The 27,236-nt window shown below is 48.4% G+C and overlaps 1 protein-coding gene across 1 annotated transcript in view; it reads left to right on the top strand.

Moving 5' to 3' along the window:
• Positions 1 to 26,929, top strand: part of LOC148442733 (proton channel OTOP1-like) — a 116,107-nt gene extending 89,178 nt beyond the window's left edge. The window contains exons 7-8 of the mRNA XM_088463555.1: positions 3,121 to 3,989; positions 25,959 to 26,929. Of these exons, the coding sequence (XP_088319681.1) occupies positions 3,121 to 3,989; positions 25,959 to 26,129 (1,040 nt within the window). The 3' untranslated portion in view covers positions 26,130 to 26,929. The remainder of the gene's footprint in view (positions 1 to 3,120; positions 3,990 to 25,958) is intronic.
• Positions 26,930 to 27,236: the final 307 nt, after the last annotated feature.

Here is a 27,236-nt window from a genome sequence, read left to right on the forward strand (position 1 = left end):
ATTTTTTCTTGCCCAGTTCACATTATGCCACACAGTCAGTTCATATTATGCCAGCACCCTAGCCCACTCTCCTCAGTCGGAATGGTGGGATCCTGCTTGCCATTCTTCTGGACTCCACTGCATGTGCCATCTTCAAGTTCTTCTCCATCTAAGTGGTCTGTGCTCAGTGGGCCTGATTCAGCAAGGAACGCAGTTGCTTATACACACACAATCGGCCGATTGTTGCGTTCTGAGAATGCATATGCATCACAGTGCGTGAACTAGCCACTGCGATTGGGACTGCGATTGCAGAGGCTACGCAGAGCCATGGCAGAGTGATTGACAGGAAGTGCCATTTGTGGCAGGAAGTGCCATCGGCTCCTTCGGTCTCCAATACCACCTCTATGCCGATGACACGCAACTATACCTCTCCTCTCCTGAGCTCTCCCCTTCTGTCCTCTCTCAGGTATCCAGCTGCGTCTACGCCATCTCTTCCTGGATGTCTGAGCACTCTCTGAAGCTCAACATGGACAAAACCGAACTCATCATCTTTCCCCCTAATAGAGTCTCAACTCCAACCAATCTCGCTATCACTGTTGACAACACCATCATCTCCCCTGTCCCCCAACTTCGCTGTTTGGGTGTCACCCTTGACTCCACACTCTCCTTTACCCCCTACATTCAATCTCTGGCTCAATCCTGTCAGTTCCAGCTACGCAACATAGCTCGCATTAGGCCTTTCCTCTCCCAGAATGCTACCAAACTGATTATTCATTCATTAATCATTTCACGGCTTGACTAATGCAACCTTCTCCTTACTGGCCTCCCACATTGCCATCTTACCCCCCTCCAGTCTGTTCTCAATGCTGCAGCTAGACTTATCTTCCTCTCCCGCCGTTCCACTTCTGCTGTTCCCCTCTGCCAAAACCTGCCCTGGCTCCCATTCCCCTACAGAATCCTCTTCAAACTCCTCACCTTCACATACAAGGCCCTCTCTAACTTTACTGCTCCCTACATCTCCAACCTCATCTCCTTTTATATTGCCTCCCGCTCACTTCGGTCTGCCAATGACTGTTACCTCTCCTCCACCCTGGTTACTTCATCTCATGCTCATGTCCAAGATTTTGCCCGTGGAGCCCCCCTCCACTGGAATGAGCTTCCTCGCTCGATCAGGCTCTCCCCGACCTTGCAGAGCTTCAAACCTGCACTGAAAACCCACCTGTTCATCAAAGCATACCCTTCCACCACATAACCATGTTACCAGGTCTCTGTCCCTCCCACCTCAGCCATCTCTACCTTGCTTACTTCCTGCACTCAGGTCCCCCTCTACACACTCATGCCTGATGTCATCTGTCCGTCTTCCCTCTCCCCTAGATTGTAAGCTCCTAGGAGCAGGGTCCTCCTCCCTACTGTCTCACAGCCTTCTTCTCTAACACTTCTATAACAGCCTTCACCTTCAGAGCTGTACTGTGTATGGAGAATTGTGTTGCTAATTGTTACCTGTGTTCTGTTTATATTTTGGTTACTGTATTGTAATGTAATGTTCTGTGTACACTTTACTGTATGTACAGCGCTGCGGAACACTTGTGGCGCCCTATAAATAAAATGTAATAATAATAATAATTTGTGGGTGGTGACGGGGGGTGGTTGGGCGAACGCAGACATGCCAGCGCGCTGGGACGGCATTGCAAGGGCATGCATGAATTATCCACAGTGATACCAGATGCAGCCTGAGGCCTTATAGCGTGCGCTGAAGTTAGCAATTTATGAGTGAGGTCTGACCTGCCTTAACTGTGCGTATGGGTCCGATGTTACTCGATGTTACCGATTATTTTACTATGTTGCCCAAGTGTACGGATGTGAGTAAGGGGAAGTGGGCGTCCTTATGTTAGGCTGCGATCGCAATGCGAATGCAAACATTTACATCTCACCGCTGATATTAGCAACTGCGTTGCATGCATATAAGCAGAATAGCGATCCTTGCTGAATCAGGCCCAGTGTGTGGCCAGTGTGCACTGGTAGGGAAGATGTTTATGGTCAGGCCGGCTGTTATGTGAGGCTTAGATGCGGTTGAAAATCGCTGCTATATACAATATCCAAAATGAATCTATATTTTTTTAAGTCCAGTATATGGGTTTAAAAAATAAATGTAAGGAATAAGTTAAAAATAAAATAATACACACACAAATATATATAAATGGATGCTTATTGAGATCAACCCTTAGATAATATACACATATATACAGTATTATCCTTTATGTACTAAGGGCCTCATTCAGACCCGCTCGCAAGCGCTGAGCGCTCGCAAGCGGGTCGATGTTGAGGCCCTGTGCACGCGCAGCTGCGTGTGCGCAAGCCCCGGAGCGAGAGAGAAATTCTCTCACTCCGGGGCCCACTACAAAAGGGGCGGCTGTCGATGGTGATCGACAGCTCGCACCGTTTTGTAGGCGGGGTGGGGGGGTGGCTGGCCAAACGGAGGCGTTCCCGAAGGAATGCCTGCCGTTTGGGGGCGGCCCCACTGACATCACGAGTGATGTCAGTGGTGAGCTTCCGGCTCTATTAGAGCCGAACGCTCACTGGGGCTTGCGGCAGATGAGACCCTACCACAAGGGTCTCGTCGCAATCCCCGATCGTCGCGATGGTCAAGACCATCGCGACCATCAACCTGGCCGCTCGCTAAAGCTGTGGGTGGTCACCCACAGCTTAGCGAGCGGCCAGGAGGCCTGGCGCTTTACAGAGAAGCGGCCGCCCTCATTCAGAGCGAGCACTCGCATTTTGCGAGCGGCTCTGAATGAGGTCCTAAGTGTCAGGATAAGTTAGGGGTTATATTTGTGGGGTTGCATTAACTACATGAAAATTAATAGCTGGTTGTATTTCTTTATACTCTTTCTATTTTCATATACTGTATATTCCACTAAAAATATTTATAGAAAATGCTATCAAGAAAAAGTCTAGGTTAAACCATTGAAGCTTTAAAAGTGAATTATTTTCTGATCACCAGAGTTCTAAAATGAGCAGTTTAAAGGTTAATATAGTGTTACTTATATAACGTATTGTTACTAATCGTGTCACTAATTATAAATATAATGTGAAATGATCTTTTACCAGTTTACTTTAGAATTCTCTTATTTTATCTTATAGATAGAGAAAACCTACAATGTAACTGCACAACTGGACTGTGTGAAGATTTTAAGAAAGGAATTTACTATATTTATCCATTCAACATCGAATATCAAGTTTTGGCCTCGGCTATGTTATACGTCCTGTGGAAAAATATCGGGAATAACGTTGGACACAAAGAACATAACTTGAAGTTTAAGTTGCAAGGGGTGGTTCCTGGTTCTATTTTGGGATTCATTGTTGTGACTGCAACAATTGGCATAGTCGTAACATACCTATTAAACATTGGGGTCTCAAAAAGCAACAGCGAGTCTGCTCTGAGTGTTTACTATTTCTATTCCATAACGGTACTGAGCTTCATGTGTTTAACATCACTCCTTGGTCTTTCTATTTATAAAATGGAGAAAAGAGTAATAACTGAAGCTAAAAGTCCTGCTTTAACATTGGATGCTGATCTGCTTGTGGGGTCTGCCATTGGCTCTTGGATTATATCATGGGGTTCCATCCTGGCAGTAATATTAGCTCAAAGTCACACAATGTACACTTGGTACAATCTACCCTACTGCATTCTGGTTATCATAGAGAAATACATACAAAACCTTTTCATAATTAAATACATCAATCGAAACGGTGACCACAGTAGTGAAGTTACACATATTGAAATACCTGGGGTTGCTGGTGAAATCACGGTACCTGCTGAAAGTACAGACTTCAAAGCTTGCAATGGGAATTCTGCAATGGAAAATCAACCCGTGGAAGAAAAAAGAGACAAGAGACAAGAAACAGATGCCGACAAGTCACAAAAATCTAGAACGTCCTCTAAATTCCAGAGATTCAAGAAAGCATTGCTGAAAAACATTACAGTTGCCTTGTTTCTTTGTAATATTTCGGTAAGTATGGGTAAATGAATATACTTACTCTTTTTATTCCCTGGTCATAGTGATATTGTGACAAAACGCATAATAATATAAATATGACTAGGTTGTATGACTGATCCCAAAAGTAGTTTTCCAGTGAATTCACTCATTCTGTGGAGAAGTTACACATTTCTTTGGTAGTACATAAATTGGCGAAACTGAGCATTTGCATAATGCTTACATTGTTGTGAATATATTAACACATAAGGAGTTAAATTGAAATGTGGGAGCAAAGGCAAAAAGTATAGTTTAAGTGTAGTCTAGTACTGCTCAGAATCATTTACACAGGGAGGTCGTGCAGAGAGATAGTGTTTGGTTACGAGGGGTCAGGGAGGTAGTGCAGATAGGTAGAGGTGAGTATGGAGGAGTCATGGAGGTAGTGCAGATAGGTAGTGGTGAGTATGGAGAGGTCAGGGAGGTAGTGCAGATAGGTAGAGGTGAGTATGGAGGGGTCAGGGAGGTAGTGCAGATAGGTAGTGGTGAGTATGGAGGGGTCAGGGAGGTAGTGCAGATAGGTAGTGGTGAGTATGGAGGGGTGAGGACGGTAGTGCAGATAAGTAGTGCTGAGTATGGAGGGGTCAGGGAGGTAGTGCAGATAGGTAGTGGTGAGTATGGAGGGGTCAGGGAGGTCGTGCAGAGAGATAGTGTTTGGTAAGGAGGGGTCAGGGGGTAGTGCAGATAGGTAGAGGTGAGTATGGAGGGGTCAGGGAGGTAGTGCAGAGAGATAGTGTTTGGTAAGGAGGGGTCAGGGAGGTAGTGCAGATAGGTAAAGGTGAGTAGACATGGGTCCGGAAGGTAGTGCAGAGAGATAATGTTTGGCAACGAGGGGTCAGGGAGGTAGTGCAGATAGGTAGAGGTGAGTATGGAGGAGTCATGGAGGTAGTGCAGATAGGTAGTGGTGAGTATGGAGAGGTCAGGGAGGTAGTGCAGATAGGTAGAGGTGAGTATGGAGGGGTCAGGGAGGTAGTGCAGATAGGTAGTGGTGAGTATGGAGGGGTCAGGGAGGTAGTGCAGATAGGTAGTGGTGAGTATGGAGGGGTGAGGACGGTAGTGCAGATAAGTAGTGCTGAGTATGGAGGGGTCAGGGAGGTAGTGCAGATAGGTAGTGGTGAGTATGGAGGGGTCAGGGAGGTCGTGCAGAGAGATAGTGTTTGGTAAGGAGGGGTCAGGGGGTAGTGCAGATAGGTAGAGGTGAGTATGGAGGGGTCAGGGAGGTAGTGCAGAGAGATAGTGTTTGGTAAGGAGGGGTCAGGGAGGTAGTGCAGATAGGTAAAGGTGAGTAGACATGGGTCCGGAAGGTAGTGCAGAGAGATAATGTTTGGCAACGAGGGGTCAGGGCGGTTGTGCAGATAGGTAGTGGTGTGTATGGAGTAGTCAGGGAGGTAGTGCAGATAGGTAGAGGTGAGTATGGAGTGGTCAGGGAGGTAGTGCAGATAGGTAGAGGTTAGTATGGAGGGGTCAGGGAGGTAGTGCAGATAGGTAGCGGTGAGTATGGAGTGGTCAGGGAGGTAATGCAGACAGGTAGAGGTGAGTATGGAGTAGTCAGGGAGGTAGTGCAGATAGGTAGAGGTTAGTATGGAGGTGTCAGGGAGGTAGTGCAGATAGGTAGAGGAAAGTATGGAGGGGTCAGGGAGGTAGTGCAGATAGGTAGTGGTGAGTATGGAGGGGTCAGGGAGGTAGAGGTGAGTATGGATTGGTCAGGGAGGTAGTGCAGATAGGTAGAATGTGAGTATGGAGGGGTCAGGGCGGTAGTGCAGAAAGGTAGTGGTGAGTATGGAGGGGTCAGGGAGGTAGTGCAGATAGGTAGAGGTGTGTATGGAGGGGTCAGGGAGGTAGTGAAGATAGGTAGAGGTGAGTATAGAGGGGTCAGGGAGGTAGTGCAGATAGGTAGTGGTGAGTATGGAGTGGTCAGGGAGGTAATGCAGATAGGTAGAGGTGAGTATGGAGTAGTCAGGGAGGTAGTGCAGATAGGTAGAGGTTAGTATGGAGGGGTCAGGGAGGTAGTGCAGATAGGTAGAGGTTAGTATGGAGGGGTCAGGGAGGTAGTGCAGATAGGTATCGGTGAGTATGGAGTGGTCAGGGAGGTAATGCAGATAGGTAGAGGTGAGTATGGAGTAGTCAGGGAGGTAGTGCAGATAGGTAGAGGTTGATATGGAGGGGTCAGGGAGGTAGTGCAGATAGGTAGAGGAAAGTATGGAGGGGTCAGGGAGGTAGTGCAGATAGGTAGTGGTGAGTATGGAGGGGTCAGGGAGGTAGAGGTGAGTATGGATTGGTCAGGGAGGTAGTGCAGATAGTTAAAGGTGAGTAGACATGGGTCAGGAAGGTAGTGCAGAGAGATAATGTTTGGCAACGAGGGGTCAGGGCGGTTGTGCAGATAGGTAGTGGTGTGTATGGAGTAGTCAGGGAGGTAGTGCAGATAGGTAGAGGTGAGTATGGAGTGGTCAGGGAGGTAGTGCAGATAGGTAGAGGTTAGTATGGAGGGGTCAGGGAGGTAGTGCAGATAGGTAGTGGTGAGTATGGAGTGGTCAGGGAGGTAATGCAGACAGGTAGAGGTGAGTATGGAGTAGTCAGGGAGGTAGTGCAGATAGGTAGAGGTTAGTATGGAGGGGTCAGGGAGATAGTGCAGATTGGTAGAGGAAAGTATGGAGGGGTCAGGGAGGTAGTGCAGATAGGTAGTGGTGAGTATGGAGGGGTCAGGGAGGTAGAGGTGAGTATGGAGTGGTCAGGGAGGTAGTGCAGATAGGTAAAGGTGAGTAGACATGGGTCAGGAAGGTAGTGCAGAGAGATAATGTTTGGTAACGAGGGGTCAAGGCGGTAGTGCAGATAGGTAGTGGTGAGTATGGAGTATTCAGGGAGGTAGTGCAGATAGGTAGTGGTGAGTATGGAGTAGTCTGGGAGGTAGTGCAGATAGGTAGAGGTGAGTATGGAGTGGTTAGGGAGGTAGTGCAGATAGGTAGAGGTGAGTATGGAGTGGTCAGGGAGGTAGTGCAGATAGGTAGAGGTGAGTATGGAGTGGTCAGGGAGGTAGTGCAGATAGGTAGAGTTTAGTATGGAGGGGTCAGGGAGGTAGAGGTGAGTATGGAGGGGTCAGGGAGGTAGTGCAGATAGGTAAAGGTGAGTAGACATGGGTCAGGAAGGTAATGCAGAGAGATAATGTTTGGTAACGAGGGGTCAGGGCGGTAGTGCAGATAGGTAGAATGTGAGTATGGAGGGGTCAGGGCGGTAGTGCAGAAAGGTAGTGGTGAGTATGGAGGGGTCAGGGAGGTAGTGCAGATAGGTAGAGGTGTGTATGGAGGGGTCAGGGACGTAGTGAAGATAGGTAGAGGTGAGTATAGAGGGGTCAGGGAGGTAGTGCAGATAGGTAGAGGTGAGTATGGAGTGGTCAGAGAGGTAGTGCAGATAGGTAGAGGTGAGTATGGAGTGGTCAGGGAGGTAGTGCAGATAGGTAGAGGGAAGTATGGAGGGGTCAGGGAGGTAGTGCAGATAGGTAGAGGTGAGTATGGAGGGGTCAGTGAGGTAGAGGTGAGTATGGAATGGTCAGGGAGGTAGTGCAGATAGGTAAAGGTGAGTAGACATGGGTCAGGAAGGTAGTGCAGAGAGATAATGTTTGGTAACGAGGGGTCAGGGCGGTAGTGCAGATAGGTAGTGGTGAGTATGGAGGGGTCAGGGAGGTAGTGCAGATAGGTAGTGGTGAGTATGGAGGGGTCAGGGAGTAGTGCAGATAGGTAGAGGTGAGTATGGAGGGGTCAGGGCGGTAGTGCAGAAAGGTAGTGGTGAGTATGGAGGGGTCAGGGAGGTAGTGCAGATAGGTTGAGGTGAGTATGGAGGGGTCAGGGAGGTAGTGCAGATAGGTAGAGGGAAGTATGGAGGGGTCAGGGAGGTAGTGCAGATAGGTAGAGGTGAGTATGGAGGGGTCAGTGAGGTAGAGGTGAGTATGGAATGGTCAGGGAGGTAGTGCAGATAGGTAAAGGTGAGTAGACATGGGTCAGGAAGGTAGTGCAGAGAGATAATGTTTGGTAACGAGGGGTCAGGGCGGTAGTGCAGATAGGTAGTGGTGAGTATGGAGGGGTCAGGGAGGTAGTGCAGATAGGTAGTGGTGAGTATGGAGGGGTCAGGGAGTAGTGCAGATAGGTAGAGGTGAGTATGGAGGGGTCAGGGCGGTAGTGCAGAAAGGTAGTGGTGAGTATGGAGTAGGGGTGTGCACCGGCCACTTTTCGTGTTTTGTGTTTTGGTTTTGGATCTGGATCTTTCTTCGTGTTTTGGATCTGGATTGGTTTTGCCAAAACCACCCTTCCGTGTTTTGGGTTCTGGGTTTTGTGTTTTGGATCTGTATTTTTTTTTTAAAAAGCATAAAAACAGCTAAAATCACAGAATTTGTTGGTTTCTCTGCTCCTATGCTATTATTAACCTCAATAACCTTAATTTCCACTCATTTCCAGTCTATTCTGAACACCTCACACCTCACAATAGTGTTTTCATGTCCAAAAGGTTGCACCGAGGTAGCTGGATGACTATGCTAAGCGACACGAGTGGGCGGCACAAACACGTGACCCATCTAGGAGTGACACTGCAGTGGCAGACAGGATGGCAGTTAGAAAAACTAGGCCCCAAACTGTACATAATGCAAAGAAAAAAAAGAAGTGCAAGATGGAATTGTCCTTGGGCCCTCCCACCCACCCTTATGTTGTATAAACAGGACATGCACACTTTAACAAATCAATCATTTCAGCGCCAGGGTCTGCCACACAACTGTGGCTGAAATGATTGGTTCGTTTGGGCCCCCACAAAACAAGCTGGAAATTAATGTGTCCCTGCACAAACTGGCTCTACGGAGGCAAGATGTCATCCTCATCCTCCTCATCCACCGATTCCTCACCCTCTTCAGTGTGTACATCCTCATCCTCACAAAGTATTAACTCGTCCCCACTTGAATCCACCACCACAGGTCCCTCTGTACCTTCTGGAGGCTGGTCTCCCTGGAAGAGCTGATAATTCATTTTGATGAACATCATCTTCTCCACATTCTGTGGAAGCAACCTCCTACGCCTTTCGCTGACAAGGTTCCCGGCTGCACTAAACACTCTTTCGGAGTACACACTGGAGGGGGGGCAACTCAGGTAAAATAGAGCCAGCTTGTACAGGGGCCTCCAAATTGCCTCTTTTTCCTGCCAGTACAGGTATGGACTGTCTGACATGCCTACTTGGATGCTGTCACCGATGTAATCCTCCACCATTCTGTCAATGGTGACAGTATCATATGCAGTGACAGTAGACATGTCAGAAATTGTTGCCAGGTCCTTCAGTCCAGACCAGATGTCCAAACTTGGTCCTGCCTGCCCTGCATCACCGCCAGTGGGTTGCTTAGGATACCTAAGTTTTTTCCTGGCAGCCCCAGTTGCGGGAGAAAATGAAGAAGGAGCCGTTGACGTGTCACGTTCCGCTTCAGCTGACAGTGTGTTCACCAGCAGGTCTTTGCACCTCTGCAGGCTTGTGTCGGCCGGAAAGAGAGACACCACATAGGCTTTAAACCTAGGATCAAGCACGGTGGCCAAAATGTAGTGGTCTGATTTCAACAGATTGACCACCCTGGAATCCTGGCAAAGCGAATGAAGGGCTTCATCCACAAGTCCCACATGCTGAGCGGAATCGCTCCGTCTTAGCTCCTCCTTCACTTTCTCCAGCTGCTTCTGCAAAAGCCTGATGAGGGGAATGACCTGACTCAAGCTGGCTGTGTCTGAACTGACTTCACGTGTGGCAAGTTCGAAGGGCTGGAGAACCTTGCACAACACGGAAATCATTCTCCACTGCGCTTGAGTCAGGTGCATACCCCCTCCTTTGCCTATGTCATAGGTGGATGTATAGGCTTGTATGGCCTTTTGCTGCTCCTCCATCCTCTGAAGCATATAGAGGGTTGAGTTCCACCGCGTCACAACCTCTTGCTTCAGGTGATGGCGGGGCAGGTTCAAGAGTGTTTGCTGGCGCTCCAGTCTTCGGCACGCAGTCGCTGAATGGCGAAAGTGGCCAGAAATTTTTCGGGCCACCCAAAGCGTCTCCTGCACGCCCCTGTCGCTTTTCAGAAAATTCTGCACCACCAAGTTTATTGTGTGAGCAAAACATGGGACGTGCTGGAATTTGCCCAGATGTAATGCCCGCACAATATTGGTGGCGTTGTCAGATATCACAAATCCCCAGGAGAGTCTAAGTGGGGTAAGCCACTGGGCGATGATTTCCCTCAGTTTCTCTAAGAGGTTGTCGGCGGTGTGCCTCTTACTGAAACCGGTGATACACAGCGTAGCCTGCCTTGTAACGAGCTGGCGTTTCTGAGATGCTGCTACTGGTGACGCTGCTGCTGTTGCTGCGTAAGGTGATACATCTACCCAGTGGGCTGTCACAGTCATATAGTCCTTAGTCTGCCCTGTTCCACTTGTCCACATGTCCGTGGTTAAGTGGACATTGTGTACAACGGCATTTTTCAGGACACTGAGGACACTTTTTCTGACGTTTCTGTACAGTCTCGGTATCGCCTGCCTAGTGAAGTGGAATCTAGACGGGATTTGGAACCGGGGACACACTACCTCCATCAATTGTCTAAATCCCACTGCACTAATGGCGGATACCGGACGCACGTCTAACACCAACATAGCAGTCAAGGCCTCAGTTATACGTTTTGCTTCAGGATGACTGCTGTCGTACTTCATCCTCCTCGCTAAGGACTGTTGGAGGGTCAATTGTTTAGTAAAAGTAGTGGTGTTCCTACTTCCTCTCTGGGATGATGAACGACTCCCAGCAGCAGCAACAGCAGCAGCGGCAGCAGTAGGCGTAGCAATGCAGGATCCTCCAGAGGAATCCCGGATAGGAGAGTCAGTCATGCCAGTGACATGGCCTGCAGGACTACTTCCGATCCTGACTAAGGAGGAAATTGACGAGGAGGGAGTTGATGGTGTGGTTTGCAGGCGCTTGGATACAACAGGACAACGGGATTTAGGTGTCCCTGGACTGCTTACGGTCTTAGCCAAAGTTTCTGAACTTGACAGTAACTTTTTATGAACGCGCTGCAGGTGCTGTATAAGGGAGGATGTTCCTAGGTGGTTGACGTCCCTACCCCTACTTATTTCACCTTTACATATGGTACATATGGCAAGACAGTTGTTGTCCGGATTTGGATAGAAATATTGCCAGACCAAAGAGGTGGAATGTTTGGTCTTCTGCCCAGGCATGACCGTGATGGGCTTTTTCATCCCACGGACAACAACTGTCTCCCCCGGAGCCTGATTTAAACAAACCACATCACCATCAGAATCCTCCTCGCCAACTTCCTCCTCAGCGCCAGCTACACCAGTATCCTCATCCTGTTGTACTTCAACAGTGACATCTTCAATTTGCATATCAGCAAGTGGACTGTGGGTGCTCCTTTCAGCACTTGCAGGGGGCGTGCAAATGGTGGAAAGAGCCACCTCTTCCCGTCCAGTGCTGGGAAGGTCAGGCATCGCAACCACCACCACACTTGGACTCTCCTTGGGGATTTGTGATATCTTCTTAGAAAGCACAGTTCTTCGCTGTGCTTTTGCCAGCTTAACTCTTTTGATTTTTTTAGTGGGAGGAGGGCTTCCATCGTCATGTGAAGCTGAACCACTAGTCATGAACATACTAGGGATCGACCTTAGCCGTTCCTTGCCACTCCGTGTCGTAAATGGCATATTGGCAAGTTTACGTTTCTCTTCAGCTGATTTAAATGTCTTTTTCAAGGTCATTTTCCTGAACTTTGCCATTTGGGATTGTATGTGCCCTCTACTATGACATTGGGCATCGGCCTTGGCAGACGACGTTGATGGCATGTTATCGTCTATGTCATGACTAGTGGCAGCAGCTTCAGCACTAGGAGGAAGTGGTTCTTGATCTTTCTCTATTTTATTTTTATCGGAGAAAGTTTGGTCCTCCATTTATGTTATATCGATTTGATATATACGTGCGGCTAAACACAGAAAATAATTTTTTTTTTGGTTTGGACTGGAGTGTACTTTGTGGGTTACAGCACCCTTTAACGGTCAAGCCAGCCGGCCCTTTACTTATGACACAGGCGCACTCTTGGCACTACTTTGTTGATGCACGTGCGGCTACTGCGCACACAATTCACAAACACAGAAAATAATTTTTTTTTGGTTTGGACTGGAGTGTACTTTCGGGGGTTACAGCACCCTTAACGGTCAAGCCAGCCGGCCCTTTACTTATGACACAGGCGCACGCTTGGCACTACTTTGTTGATGCACGTGCGGCTACTGCGCACACAATTCACAAACACAGAAAATAATTTTTTTTTGGTTTGGACTGGAGTGTACTTTCGGGGGTTACAGCACCCTTTAACGGTCAAGCCAGCCGGCCCTTTACTTATGACACAGGCGCACGCTTGGCACTACTTTGTTGATGCACGTGCGGCTACTGCGCACACAATTCACAAACACAGAAAATAATTTTTTTTTGGTTTGGACTGGAGTGTACTTTCGGGGGTTACAGCACCCTTTAACGGTCAAGCCAGCCGGCCCTTTACTTATGACACGGGCGCACGCTTGGCACTACTTTGTTGATGCACGTGCGGCTACTGCGCACACAATTCACAAACACAGAAAATAATTTTTTTTTGGTTTGGACTGGAGTGTACTTTCGGGGGTTACAGCACCCTTTAACGGTCAAGCCAGCCGGCCCTTTACTTATGACACAGGCGCACGCTTGGCACTACTTTGTTGATGCACGTGCGGCTACTGCGCACACAATTCACAAACACAGAAAATAATTTTTTTTTGGTTTGGACTGGAGTGTACTTTCGGGGGTTACAGCACCCTTTAACGGTCAAGCCAGCCGGCCCTTTACTTATGACACAGGCGCACGCTTGGCACTACTTTGTTGATGCACGTGCGGCTACTGCGCACACAATTCACAAACACAGAAAATAATTTTTTTTTGGTTTGGACTGGAGTGTACTTTCGGGGGTTACAGCACCCTTTAACGGTCAAGCCAGCCGGCCCTTTACTTATGACACAGGCGCACGCTTGGCACTACTTTGTTGATGCACGTGCGGCTACTGCGCACACAATTCACAAACACAGAAAATAATTTTTTTTTTGGTTTGGACTGGAGTGTACTTAGGGGGTTACAGCACCCTTTAACGGTCAAGCCAGCCGGCCCTTTACTTATGACACAGGCGCACGCTTGGCACTACTTTGTTGATGCACGTGCGGCTACTGCGCACACAATTCACAAACACAGAAAATAATTTTTTTTTGGTTTGGACTGGAGTGTACTTTCGGGGGTTACAGCACCCTTTAACGGTCAAGCCAGCCGGCCCTTTACTTATGACACAGGCGCACGCTTGGCACTACTTTGTTGATGCACGTGCGGCTACTGCGCACACAATTCACAAACACAGAAAATAATTTTTTTTTTGGTTTGGACTGGAGTGTACTTAGGGGGTTACAGCACCCTTTAACGGTCAAGCCAGCTGGCCCTTTACTTATGACACAGGCGCACGCTTGGCACTACTTTGTTGATGCACGTGCGGCTACTGCGCACACAATTCACAAACACAGAAAATAATTTTTTTTGGGTTTGGACTGGAGTGTACTTTCGGGGGTTACAGCACCCTTTAACGGTCAAGCCAGCCGGCCCTTTACTTATGACACAGGCGCACGCTTGGCACTACTTTGTTGATGCACGTGCGGCTACTGCGCACACAATTCACAAACACAGAAAATAATTTTTTTTTGGTTTGGACTGGAGTGTACTTTCGGGGGTTACAGCACCCTTTAACGGTCAAGCCAGCCGGCCCTTTACTTATGACACAGGCGCACGCTTGGCACTACTTTGTTGATGCACGTGCGGCTACTGCGCACACAATTCACAAACACAGAAAATAATTTTTTTTTGGTTTGGACTGGAGTGTACTTTCGGGGGTTACAGCACCCTTTAACGGTCAAGCCAGCCGGCCCTTTACTTATGACACAGGCGCACGCTTGGCACTACTTTGTTGATGCACGTGCGGCTACTGCGCACACAATTCACAAACACAGAAAATAATTTTTTTTTTGGTTTGGACTGGAGTGTACTTTGGGGGTTACAGCACCCTTTAATGGTCAAGCCAGCCGGCCCTTTACTTATGACACAGGCGCACGCTTGGCACTACTTTGTTGATGCACGTGCGGCTACTGCGCACACAATTCACAAACACAGAAAATAATTTTTTTTTTGGTTTGGACTGGAGTGTACTTTCGGGGGTTACAGCACCCTTAACGGTCAAGCCAGCCGGCCCTTTACTTATGACACAGGCGCACGCTTGGCACTACTTTGTTGATGCACGTGCGGCTACTGCGCACACAATTCACAAACACAGAAAATAATTTTTTTTTGGTTTGGACTGGAGTGTACTTTCGGGGGTTACAGCACCCTTTAACGGTCCAGCCAGCCGGCCCTTTATTTATGACACAGGCGCACGCTTGGCACTACTTTGTTGATGCACGTGCGGCTACTGCGCACACAATTCACAAACACAGAAAATAATTTTTTTTTTGGTTTGGACTGGAGTGTACTTTCGGGGGTTACAGCACCCTTAACGGTCAAGCCAGCCGGCCCTTTACTTATGACACAGGCGCACGCTTGGCACTACTTTGTTGATGCACGTGCGGCTACTGCGCACACAATTCACAAACACAGAAAATAATTTTTTTTTTGGTTTGGACTGGAGTGTACTTTCGGGGGTTACAGCACCCTTAACAGTCAAGCCAGCCGGCCCTTTACTTATGACACAGGCGCACGCTTGGCACTACTTTGTTGATGCACGTGCGGCTACTGCGCACACAATTCACAAACACAGAAAATAATTTTTTTTTGGTTTGGACTGGAGTGTACTTTCGGGGGTTACAGCACCCTTTAACGGTCAAGCCAGCCGGCCCTTTACTTATGACACAGGCGCACGCTTGGCACTACTTTGTTGATGCACGTGCGGCTACTGCGCACACAATTCACAAACACAGAAAATATATTATTTTTTTAGCACTTGGGGGGAGCACCCCTGATGGACAGAGCACCCCCTGGACAACACTACAGCACTCCTTTAGGACTGGGACACTGCACAGGACTTTGGAGTGGACACAGCCCCTATGGAGAACTGACTGCACAACACAGTCCAGCCAGCCCCTATGGACTTTGAAGTAGTGGACACAGCCCCTATTAACAACAGCAGCACAACACAGCCAGCCCCTATGGACTTTGAAGTAGTGGACAACAGCAGCACTACACTACACTACACTACACAGCCCTAACTCCCACCCTCCCTCTTCACTGTCCACAGCCGAGTGAGAAAATGGCGCCGACGCGGGTACCTTATATAGGATCCAAAACCCGCGAGACTCGGAAGGCGGGATGATGACGTTTTGCCTCGATTTCAGATCCGAGTCAGGCGGGAAAAGTCGAGCCTGACTCGGATCGGACTCGGATCGGGGGGGCTCGGGGGGGTTCGGATTTCAGAAATCCGAACCCGCTCACCCCTAGTATGGAGGGGTCAGGGAGGTAGTGCAGATAGGTTGAGGTGAGTATGGAGGGGTCAGGGAGGTAGTGCAGATAGGTAGAGGTGAGTATGGAGGCGTCAGGGAGGTAGTGCAGATAGGTAGAGGTGAGTAAGGAGGGTTCAGGGGGTAGTGCAGATAGGTAGTGGTGATTATGCAGGGGTCAGGGAGGTAGTGCAGAGAGATAGAGGTGAATTCAATTAGAGGCGAAAAGACATATTCGCCTGTTTTTTTGTGAAAAATTTGCCTAAAAAAATTCGCCAAATTCAATTCCAGGACAATTTCGCCTAAGTTGAAACAATTCTCTAAAAATGATTCTCCAATCAATAGCTGGTGAAAAGAAAAGCAAAATCTTTATTTTGGGGTGCAAACGTGGGAAAACAACTCAGACCCCTTGGGACAGCCCCCCAAAGGACAAATCTGCAAAAAAACAGAAACAAAAACCTAAGAACACCCCAAAAAAGATATGTCATTTTTGGGGTAAATATTTAAAAGTGGGGGGATAAACATTAAAAGTATCGAAATAGACTTCTTGGGGGTCCCCAAGTATGGGTCAGGTGTTTTTGGGATTGCAGGTGCATGCAGCAGGTGGACTTTTCAAGTTTTTTAAAAGTTCACTTTAGAGACATAAAAACATGCTAGCGCCCATTTTCAAGCACCCCAAATTTGACAGGAATACTTATATTCACCAAAAAATACAGCTTTATGCCATTCTTCACCACTTTCACAAAGACGCTAATAGCAAGCAATTTACACAACTTAAGTACCCAAAATAGTTTTATTAGGGCTATTAGTACACATCTATATTGATTCCCTATGTTAATGTATCTTTTTCTGGGGTACAGACTGATTTCCCCAATTCTTTCAGTACTTTTCGCCTGTTCTGCATTCGCCTATTTCTGTTTTCGCCTGTTTTGCAATTTAATTAGGCGAAAAGCGGGGACGAGCACGGAATAAATTTGCCTCTGAAACAGGCGAATGAAGCGAACAATCGGACAGATGAAAACTTTGCCTCTAATTGAATATAGCTCATAGTGTTTGGTAAGGAGTACCATGGGGTAGTGCACATAGGGAGGGGTGAGTATGGAGGGGTCAGGGAGGTAGTGCACATAGGTAGTGGTGAGTATGGAGAGGTCAGTGAGACAGTGCCGAGAGATAGTGTTTGGTAAGGAGGGGTCATGGGATAGTATATTACACATGTACTAACATTATATCACACTGTAGTGCCCCACATATTATACCCTACTGTAGTGCCCACACATTATGCCACACTATAGTGCCCACAGATTATGCTACACTGTGATACATCCACATTTTCCTACACTGTAGTGCCCATACATTATGCCACACTGTAGTGCCCACACACATCATACAACACTGTAGTGTCCAGTGGGCACACATACCCACAGTGTACTCACTAGAAGCATCAGCACCTGGCAGAGCAGCAGTCACAGGCAGCTTCAATGATTCACTCCCATAAGGTTGCAGCTGCTGATCTTCATGGGTCAGAGGAGCATGTGATGGGCTCCTCCAATCAGAGCTCAGCACATGCTCCTCTGACCCCTCTTTAGAGACTACTGGGATTTATTACCCAGTAGTGCGCTGCTGACTGCACTGTGGCCCTGTCCTCAGTGCTGACAAAAGCTCCGCCGGGCTGCGGTACTGGGAGGGGGTGTGGCCAACTCATGGAAGAGTGGCCAGGCCCCCTCCTTAGAAAGCATAGGTAATCAACCTGGGCGCGCCGTACAGGAGTGGGGGTCGCCGATGTCAGAGACCCGATTGGGGTGAGAGGTGGGGTGGAGGGCGCGAGTGTGAGTGCTCCATCCCTGCACATTACTGTGTCAAAAGGAGAGTGCACTGACTGCTGCTGCAGCCTCTATCCCCAGCCCAGCGCACAGCAGCGTATGCTGGGCTGGGGAGAGAGGCTGCTGCAGCAGCAACAGTCAGTGCTCTCTCCCTGCCCTGACTGCTACATTTGTTACGTGGGCGGGGGACAGGGCACGTCTAATAAGGCACACTGAGGGTAAGACCTACTATATATATGCTGTGTGTTAGATTTGGGACTGGTATTGGGGTGCGGGGCTCTCTGTGCTGGTGTGACTGGAGTGTTTTATGGCATCATAATGTACACTTTTTCACTTCTTTAGTTTGTTTCTTATATATATGTAGCACTTCTTACACTTTTAAATATAACCTCTTACTTATGTAAGACTTAACACATAGGAGTTTCTTTATAATTCTTTAACTATCACTTGTAATCTCGCACTAGTGTGAAGCCATAGGGCGGTTCTGCTGGTTTGCCCTGTATTTGTTCCATAGGAGTGTTAGGGACCTGGCTGATGGAGGTCACTTGGATGCATTGGGGATTTCACAGAATCTCCGGTGGCCCAGACTGTGCCTGGAGGATTCCTGACTCCCATCTATCCTGCTCATAGGCAGGGCTGCCATCACGGGGGGACTGCCGGTACTGGAGTTTCGAGCCCAGATCCTGGCAGAACAGTGCGGGGGGGGGGGCTCGCCCACCTCTACCGCCACTGCACAGCCTGCAGTCCGCACTACCCACTTAAACAAAAGAAAGGGAGCCCCACTGCTGCTATTGCCCACCCGCCGCCTCCGGCCCTGTCCCCATTAAGTAAGTAGAGTCCTGCTCGGGCCGCTCCACCAACTTAAAGGAGTCAGGACACTCGCCAGCCCCTATGTTTAATAAGTTTGTATTGGAGTCGGCGCGCGTGATGTCATGCCGCACCACTGGAGGGAGAGGTCGGAGGTGCCGCAGCGCATAAAGTGCAGCATCTGTTGGGAAAGAAGCAAAGAGGAAGCCAGAAGGAAGGACGCGGAGCCTTCTTCAAGGAAACAAGGTAAGTAAGCTGGGCAGGGCGTCAGAACAGGGGGGGCGCTTGCCCTGGTTACGGCACTTGATTTCACAGGCACTGGGGCCCGGCCAGCTTGTGACTGTCTCCTCCTCTCTGGACTGCAGTGCAACATGTGCTGCGGTGGCTCCCCTCATCCAAGAGGGTAGGGGCCGCTGCTGATAATAATGTAAAGCATGACCTGAGCTGGTGAGGTGGATGGGTGCAGTGGGAGCCGGGGTTGGCCAAAAGCTCTCACTGCCATGACAGAAATGAACCAGGAGAGGGGAGTACTCTGCACAAGGTAAATACAGCGTGATGGGAGCAGGGGCATGCTGAGGTGATTGGTAATACTAATAATAGTACATTACTTCTAGTTATTAAAAAATAGAAAATAGTCAAAATATAAATAACAAAAACTCATATAACTTCTTCAAGTGATAAAACTCCCAAATGTTGACATTGAACCTAATTTTGTGAAATGTGTAATTAAGTTAAACAGTGTAAATCCCTTTATGTCAACTCCACTAAGCTAATTGTTACCTCTATTGGCATTGAGAGAATGTATCTGGCTTGTCCTCAGGAATAATTATTTTATCAAAGGAAAACAGTGTTTTCTTTATAATGTTAAACTTCCTACAAATGAAATGGTACAGCAATCACTTTAATTCAATATTATTGCATGAATTATTTTCATACTGTTCACACTTTGCTAAATGCAACATCTCCCATACTGACAGAATCAGCAAACTGTTTTTAAAATATGTTTGGCCAAATCTAAAATGTAAATTTGTAGTTATTGCCAAATGCTGAGTCTTCCATGTCACATAATAAGTGGTTATTTGTAAACAATGATAACTCTCTGAATTGAATGATTAGTTACCAGGGGCTGAAATGCTAAACATTTTATACTTCCATCTCCCATACTGTATATTTATAAAATAGAATCAAAGCAACCATATAATGTGAAGTTTGCACAATCCAAGGCCATAGCATTTTTAATGTTAGGTTTAAATTGCAATTAAACAATAGTAAGAAACGAATGCAGCCCCGTAACTGGGTATTATGGCACCCTGTGCCGGTCATGCCCCCGAGCACATGACATCATGCCGAGGGGGGTGCGGCCACCAGTGCCCAGAATTACAGCACTGCCCCCAATGAGACAAGGGGGCTGGCTCTGAGTTGGGAGCAAAGCAAATAAATAAGTTTTAACTGGATCAAACCATGCTGCAATGCCAGGGATGTATATACATTTATCTTTTTTTGCATGCAGGGTAAATACTGGCTGCTTTTGCATGTAACCCACAAATGCTGGACAGCTTTATTTTTACACTACAATTTAGATCAGAGTTTGGAAACTCCCCTCCCAACTCTGAATCTCTCTGCACATTTTACATGTCCACCACCCACAGTGCAACATGGTTTTACCAAAGCGCACAGTTACTTGCTCCCAGAGCTGGCCCTAGGCATAAGTAAACTAAGTAAATGTCTAGGGCATTTGGAATGCCTAGGGGGGCATCCAAGCCCACCTAGGTCTGGCGGTCGCCAGAGGTTTGGCTGGGGAGGCTGCCACTGCCGCTGTGCAGCGTCCACTGTGTGCTGCTGCCGGGCCCTTTCAGAGCTGTGAGCTTAGCTCCAATCGAGCCCAGCAGCAGCAAACAGTGAGCAGGTATGGAGCGGGGCCAGGGCACCTGGATGACGGGGCTCTGCTACTTGTTAGGCGACTGCGATCGGAGCTCTTAGCTTCGATCGGGCTGCAGCAGGCAGCTCAGCCAGCAACAGTGGGCTGCCGCTGTGGGAGCAAGCAGGTCCAGGGAGGCTGGAGCAGGGTAGCAGACTCTGCACAATGGGGGCAGTGGGCATCAACAAAAATGGCCGCTGGTCTATGGAGGAGGGCTGCTGCGCATGACCAGCTGCAGCAGCTCCTCCTCCCATGGACCTTTGCGCAGTCCAGCAGGCTGAGCCTGCAATGACTCCCTGCAGCCTGCCAGCGCCACCCCCACAAAGCACAGTGAGGAGGATTCACCAGGAGCTGCAAAACAGCAGGGGTGGACGCACAGCCAGCCAGCAAGCCAGTTTTAAAAAGTAAGTGACAGTGTTATAAAAATGTTTTGATTAAAGTCAACATGTACAGTAGTGAGTGGTGCTGGTGCTGTGTGCTGGCCGGGTGAGGGGTGATTGGTGTTGGGTGTGATCTGTGCTGCTGGGTGAAGGGTGCTGTGCTGGGAAAGGGCAGAGGGGTTCTGTATGAGGTTCTGTATGAGGGGATCTGTGCTGGTGGAGGGGTGCTGGATGAGGATTGCTGTGTGGGAGAGGGGAGATGGGTGTTGTTGGCTGCCTCTGTGATCTGTGCTGCTAGATGATGGGTGCTGCGCTGGGAGACAGGAAGAGGGGTGCTGGGTAAGAGGCGGAACAAGCGGCGGTGCAGCCGTTACATTGCACCGACCTGGGCCCGCCACACCTCTGTGCCGCGGGCTGTAACAAAGGAGGATGCCTGGATAGTTGGATATTTTGGGTGCTTAGCACGTGTTTCTTTTAACAATAAAAAAGAATCCATAAACCAATGTGTTGGTGGTGAGATTATCTGTAAGGGGGCACCAACAAAAATCTTGCCCAGGGCATCAAATTACACAGGGCCGGCGCAGCTTGCTCCTTTTTGCTCTGCTCCCAATTCAGAATCAGCCCAAATGTATTGTGATTTGTGTTAACCATAATTTATGTTAGGAAATTTTCACCATACTGGTGAATAGATATGCCCAGCATAACAACGAGGGGATTCACAAAAGGAAAACAGTGCAGTGCGAACTTTGCTTTATATAAAGGGGCATTTCATATCATTTCCCAACACCAGTTTGACAAGAGCCTCACATACACCTACCAGGGCTAGGGGTGTGCGACCGGTGCCATCACCCAGGGAAGAAGGCAGAGGGGGCGACACTTGCGTCCATGTTGTGAGCTGCCTGGAGAGGCACCCAGTGCTTCCTGCTCTAACCCCCTATGACTTCATATGGTGGGGCGGGCGTCCCAGGGCACAGAAGTACCCTGGTTCCCCTATGATCACTACCACAATGTAAATATAGGGTGGCGGAAGGGAAAGTCAAAATTAATAACTAGTTACTCAAAACATAAATAAAAAAACTCGTATAACTTCTTCAAATCCTAAAACTCCCAAATTTTGGCATTTAACCTAATTTTGTGAAATGTGTAATTAAGTTAAACAGTGTAAATCCCTTTATGCCAACTCAGCTATGTTAATTGTTAAATCTGTTGGCATTGCGGGAATGTATCTGGCTTGTCTGCTCTCAGGAATAATTCATTTATCAAATGGAAACAGTGTTTGCTTTATAACGTTAAACATCCTACAAATTCAGCGGTACAGTAATCACTTTAATGCAATATTACTGCAAGCATTCTTATCATATTGTTCACAGTTTGATAAATACAGATATGCACGGTACTGTGGCTCTGATCACTACTATGTGATGTCTGGGGACCCTGGACCTCATTCAGAGTCGGTCGTTGCGGCCGCTCGGTTGTAAGGGAAAAGGGTCCGGATATGCAAATGAAGCGCTCGCAAGTTGCGTCGTTAAGATGGGATCGTTAGCTGGACGAGCGAGGGGAGGATGCGGCCGTAAGACTAAAAACACGCCCACTTCTCGATCGCAAAACACGTCATCTCCGGGCATATAAGGATTAATCGAGACCATCGGGAACCATCGGAGCTGATCGCAGAGCTTAAGGCTGACCATACCCTCTCTTAAGCACTACGATCTAGTCAGTGTAAAAACCTCCATGTCAATGTGCCATGACACTACTTTGTTAATTATGCACTTCCATAAAACGCTGTTTGCATAGTCAGGCACGCCTGCGTTCGGATCTCCACTCCCCCGTTCACAAGCACCTTCCCCTGTTACAACCCACAAACACCTCATCCTGTCACTCAAACTAACGACCTGGCCGAGTTCAAGGAGAGAGAAATTTCCGATCGTAACAGCTAGTTTGCGCATGCGCATTGTGAAACTGACGCCTGCGCAGTTCAGCGAACATCACTGGGTACGACCGAGCGGCCGCATACGACTGACTCTGAATGAGGTCCCCTGCTTCTTCCACTATCACATTCTTAGGCCCAAATCTAAGAGGCCATAGACACTGGGGCTATTCGGGTGAGATAGCCATTAGATTTAAAGCTCCAATCCATTTTAATGCTAAATCCATGTTTTTTTGACTGGCACCTTATCACAGACTTATCACTATTCACTCTGGCCCTGATTCAGAGCCGGTCGCTCTGGCAGAGCACTCGCTCTGAATCAGGGCCGTCCTAGTGACCACCCACAGCTATAGTGAGCGGCCATGATGATGGTCGCGATGGTCTAGACCATCGCGACCATCGGGCTTGCGGCGAGACCCTTATGGAAGGGTTTTGTTGCCGCAAGCCCCAGAGAGATTTCGGCTCTAACAGAGCCGGAATCTCTCCACTGACATCACTTGTGATGTCAGTGGGGCCGGCCCCAAACGGTAGGCGTTCTCATGAAAGCGCCTCCGTTTAGGCAGCCACCCCCCCAGCCCGCCCACCAAAGGGGGCGTGCTGTCACTCAACATCGCCCCCTGTGGTGCGAGACCCAGAGCGACGGATTGCCCGTCGCTATCCGAGTCTCGTGCATGCGCACGACGGAGTCGGCTCCGTTGTGCGCATGCGCTCTGGGCTACCATCGACCCAGTTGCGAGCGCTCGGCGCTCGCGACCGGGTCAGAATCAGGCCCCTTGTCTCATAATACTGCTTAGTAAATAGACCCCTTAACTTGCAAATTTTCTCCCCCAAATTTTCAGTTTTTTTATGATAGAATTGGGTCAAGAACATCTATTTAAAACCTATCCAACACGATTGATTTTATAAAAAAAAAAGAAAAAAATGTTTTTCAAACACATAACATTAAAATCGATTTTTATAATATCGGTCATCGATTTACTGGATCATCGATGTTTGGAACATCGTGACTATCTCAACTTTGATTTCCCCAGTTTCTACTGCTCTAAGCAGCCGCCAGGTATGAGGGGTGGTTAATTTACATTTCTTTGGTGGCTGCTCATCTCTGCAGCTGAAGGGTGGGGGGTCCAGCCGTGCCGACCGATTAGCAGTGATCGGCAGCTCGGCAGGCACCGGGGGAGGGGTGCAGGGATGCAGAAGGGCCAGGAGGTCCCACTACTATTGGTGGCTGCTGGAAAATTATCTTCTGGCAGTCGCCCACTGTGTGTTTCTGACAGGTTGTTTGCGACGGCTTGTAGTCGGCATCCCAGCGTGCGAGATGCTGACGGACTAAATACCGGCACTGAAATCCTGACAGCGTCGGGATCCTGGCACCAGTATCCCGACCGCCGGCATCCCGAAGGTAAGTATCGGCAGTTAGGGGAGGGTTAGGGTGCGGGGTTAGGCACTAGAGGGAGGATTAGGGTTAGGCGCAGGGTTTGGAGTGTTAGGTTTAGGGTCAGGGGAGGTTAGGTTTAGGCACTAGGGGGGGCTTATGGGTTTAGGCACCGGGGAGATAGGGTTAGGGTAGGGGTTAGTGCTAGCATACTTACCTATAGATGTCGGGATTCTGGCTCTCGGGACCCCATTGTTGATATTCTGACCTGCGGCATCCTGACCGCCGGCAATCCATACCCAACCCGTTTGCGACTATATGTCAGTTAACGCACAGCCTTATGTGGTCGCAAATGATGCAACCATGCCAGGCAAGTGGTTAAGTTTCCGAAGCTTGGCCCCAATAACTAACAACACTTTTAGATTTCTAACCCCATATGGAGGGCATCGCCGTGTCCTCCCATCCCGGCTATTGTATTTTAGTTGTGCGAATGGTCAGAGCAAGCAGTAAAGTGATAGTGTTAACTGCAGACATCTTCACCAAGAAGTCTCCTATTGGAGCCTCTGTCCCTGCAATAAGTTTTTTTGATAAATTGTCCAGAAAAATAATTTTTCATCAATGCAATATGCAGCGATAAGATATTGCAGTTTACGGGCTGGCATCACATTTTATGATAAATAGGGCCCTAATTAAGGGTAGATTTATGAAACCTTGAAAGTGGAGGTGTTGGCTATAGCAACCAATCAGATGCTGCCTATCGTTTATCTAGTACATTCTATATAATGATATCTAAAAGCTGATTGGTTACTATGGGCAGCATCTTCATTTTTGCTCTTTAGAAAGTTTGATAAATCTACCTCTCTCAAGTGACTGTGCTACATAACCACTTACCTGGCTAATAGTTTTTCCAAAAACTGCTCAGAAATTGTTGTTTTTATTATTGAATGAGGTCAAGAACATCTAATTATAACTTATCCAACGCGATTTTATAAAAAATAAAAAAAAAATTAAAACACATAACATTAATAACAATTTTAAAAAAAAATATCAATATGTGATACATCAGAATAATGATCAGCAGACCATCGTGACTTAACATTTCTCCTCTCTGCAGCTGCAAGGTGGGGGGTATTGCCGGGCTGCCCGATCAGCAGCACGGCAGGCACTGGGGTAGGGTGAAGGGATCCAGATGGGCCTTGGATAGACACAATGCATTTCCTCAGAGACTCCTTGGGAACTTCAGACATCAGCCAATAGGAGTTGGGACAGGGAGCACAGAGGAACCAAGCAAGGGGTGGGCCGCAAAAAAGTGGTGGGTAGCACTCTGTCTCATCTTGCTTCACCTGGCATCAACACAGGCCGCAAGGAGACAAAGCCAAGTGACTAGTGTTCTGTGCGGCTGGAGAGTTGGATGAAACAGGTTGGTGGAGCATCAGGAGAGCAGCACTGCTACCCCATTACTGACCCCATTCCATCCACAAACTTCTCCGTTATGGTCCTGAATCTACCATCTAAAATCTATCCACCACATCTTAAGCTGGGAAAACACTATACAATATATCGTACAAAATATCGGTCCAACGTGGATCGGAACAATATATCATATGGATCCTGCAGTGTGTATGCCTGATTGTGCGTTCGCAAGGGTTGTTCACCGTATCGTCTCATCTGCTGTCTGCGACACTGTGCCGTTACATGCAGCATGTAATGATACATTGCACCGTCGTACCCTGGATGGTGTACTGTGTGTTTGACGCACACGATGTATCGTTACATCACATCGTTCCATCACTGGGTACACACATCGTGTGTACCCAGCATTAAGTGATCTATACCTATAATCCAAAATGTCTTCCCCCTAACTAAATACTGTGTTTGCCAAAAGTGTTGGGCAGAGAGGCGGGGATTGAGTGTCTGGGGTATGGGAAGAGGTGTTGTTTTTTTTTTTATTTTGGCGGAGGGGGGGGAGAAAGGGCAGCTTATTACAGTCTTACCCTGGGCACCATGCCTCCTTGCTATACAACGCCGGGCATTCATCTGTGCTGGTGAGATTTTTCTATAGGCTGAGCTAGTCCATTATTTGTACATTGTAGGAGTTATCTGAGAAGAGGTTATTTGAAATGTGATATTAATTGGTGAAGAATAAGACAAGTAATATAATACGGTTGTTTTTTTTTCCAGCTCTGGATCCCCCCAGCCTTCGGATGTCGTCCACAATATGATAATGGAATGGAAGCCGTTGTGTTTGGATTTTTACCCTGGATTATTGTTATTGATATTTCTCTTCCCTTTTCCATTTTCTATAGAATGCATTCAATGTATTCATTGTTTGACGTGTACTGTAAAATATGAGTGTTCATAAGAATTTCCGTGGAATCCTGAGTTCACAGTGGTTCAATTACACACAGAGGGGGTGATTTAGAGGTGGACGCAGGGAAGCCATCGGGCATAAGTGGCCAAAGGTTTCCCTCTGCGCATGCATCCGAGCCGCACTGTGCATGTGTTCCGATGGTTACCACACACAGACGCATGACTACCAGACGAGGGCATATTGCAGGCGTTTCGGTGTCAGCGACAAAAGAAGCCGTTTATACCACCACTGGTGGCCATGTTCAGTTGGACATTCTGTGCCAGCCATAGGGCAGGTGCAATGTCCGATGGTGCGACCAATTGTGCGCCGATAGAGCGCCTTTCTAGGCACTTTGTCTAATTGTGGCTACGGCTCGCCGGGTGTTGCCATAGGATTTCCATCAGCCGCGGCGTTAGAATAAAGAATCTGCATTGGCTAGGACACGCCGCCATTACTGCAATAGCGTCCACCTCTGAATCACCCCCACAATGTGTAATGCATCTTTGTGCCTCAATGATATCACAATATTCTAGTTAACTGTATATTGATTTACAAAATAACGGTATCCACTGTGTCCTGGTGATGTGCTCATGTTACAGGAGACTTAGGCCCTCATTCAGAGCCGTACGCTCTGAGCAGAGCGCACGCTCTGAATGAGGGCCGGGCTCCATTTTCATGGAGCGTCCTCCTGGACGCTCGTATAGCTGTGGGTCACCACCCACAGGCTACACGAGCGTGCATTGTGATGGTCGCGATGGTCGAGACCATCGCGACCATCGAATTTGCGAGCCGGAGCCTGCGGTTGAGGTTTTCAACCGCAAGCTCCGGAGTGATTTTGGCTCTATCAGAGCCAAAATCACTCCCACTGACATCACTAGTGATGTCAGTGGGCCGGCTTCTGACGGGAGGCGTTCCCGTGGGAACGCCCCCGTCAGGGAGGCACGCCCCCGGCACGCCCACCAAAGGGGGCGTGCTGTCAATCAACATTGACAGCACGCCCCCTTTGATCGGACACAACGAGCGAAGGACTTTCCTTCGCTCGTCGCGTCTGGCGCATGCGCACGACGGAGCTCCCTCCGTCGTGCGCATGCTCAGTCCATAACATCGAC

The sequence above is a fragment of the Taudactylus pleione genome, unplaced genomic scaffold (assembly GCF_031769625.1).
Source record: "Taudactylus pleione unplaced genomic scaffold, aTauple2 ptg001408l, whole genome shotgun sequence".
NCBI lineage: Eukaryota > Metazoa > Chordata > Amphibia > Anura > Myobatrachidae > Taudactylus > Taudactylus pleione.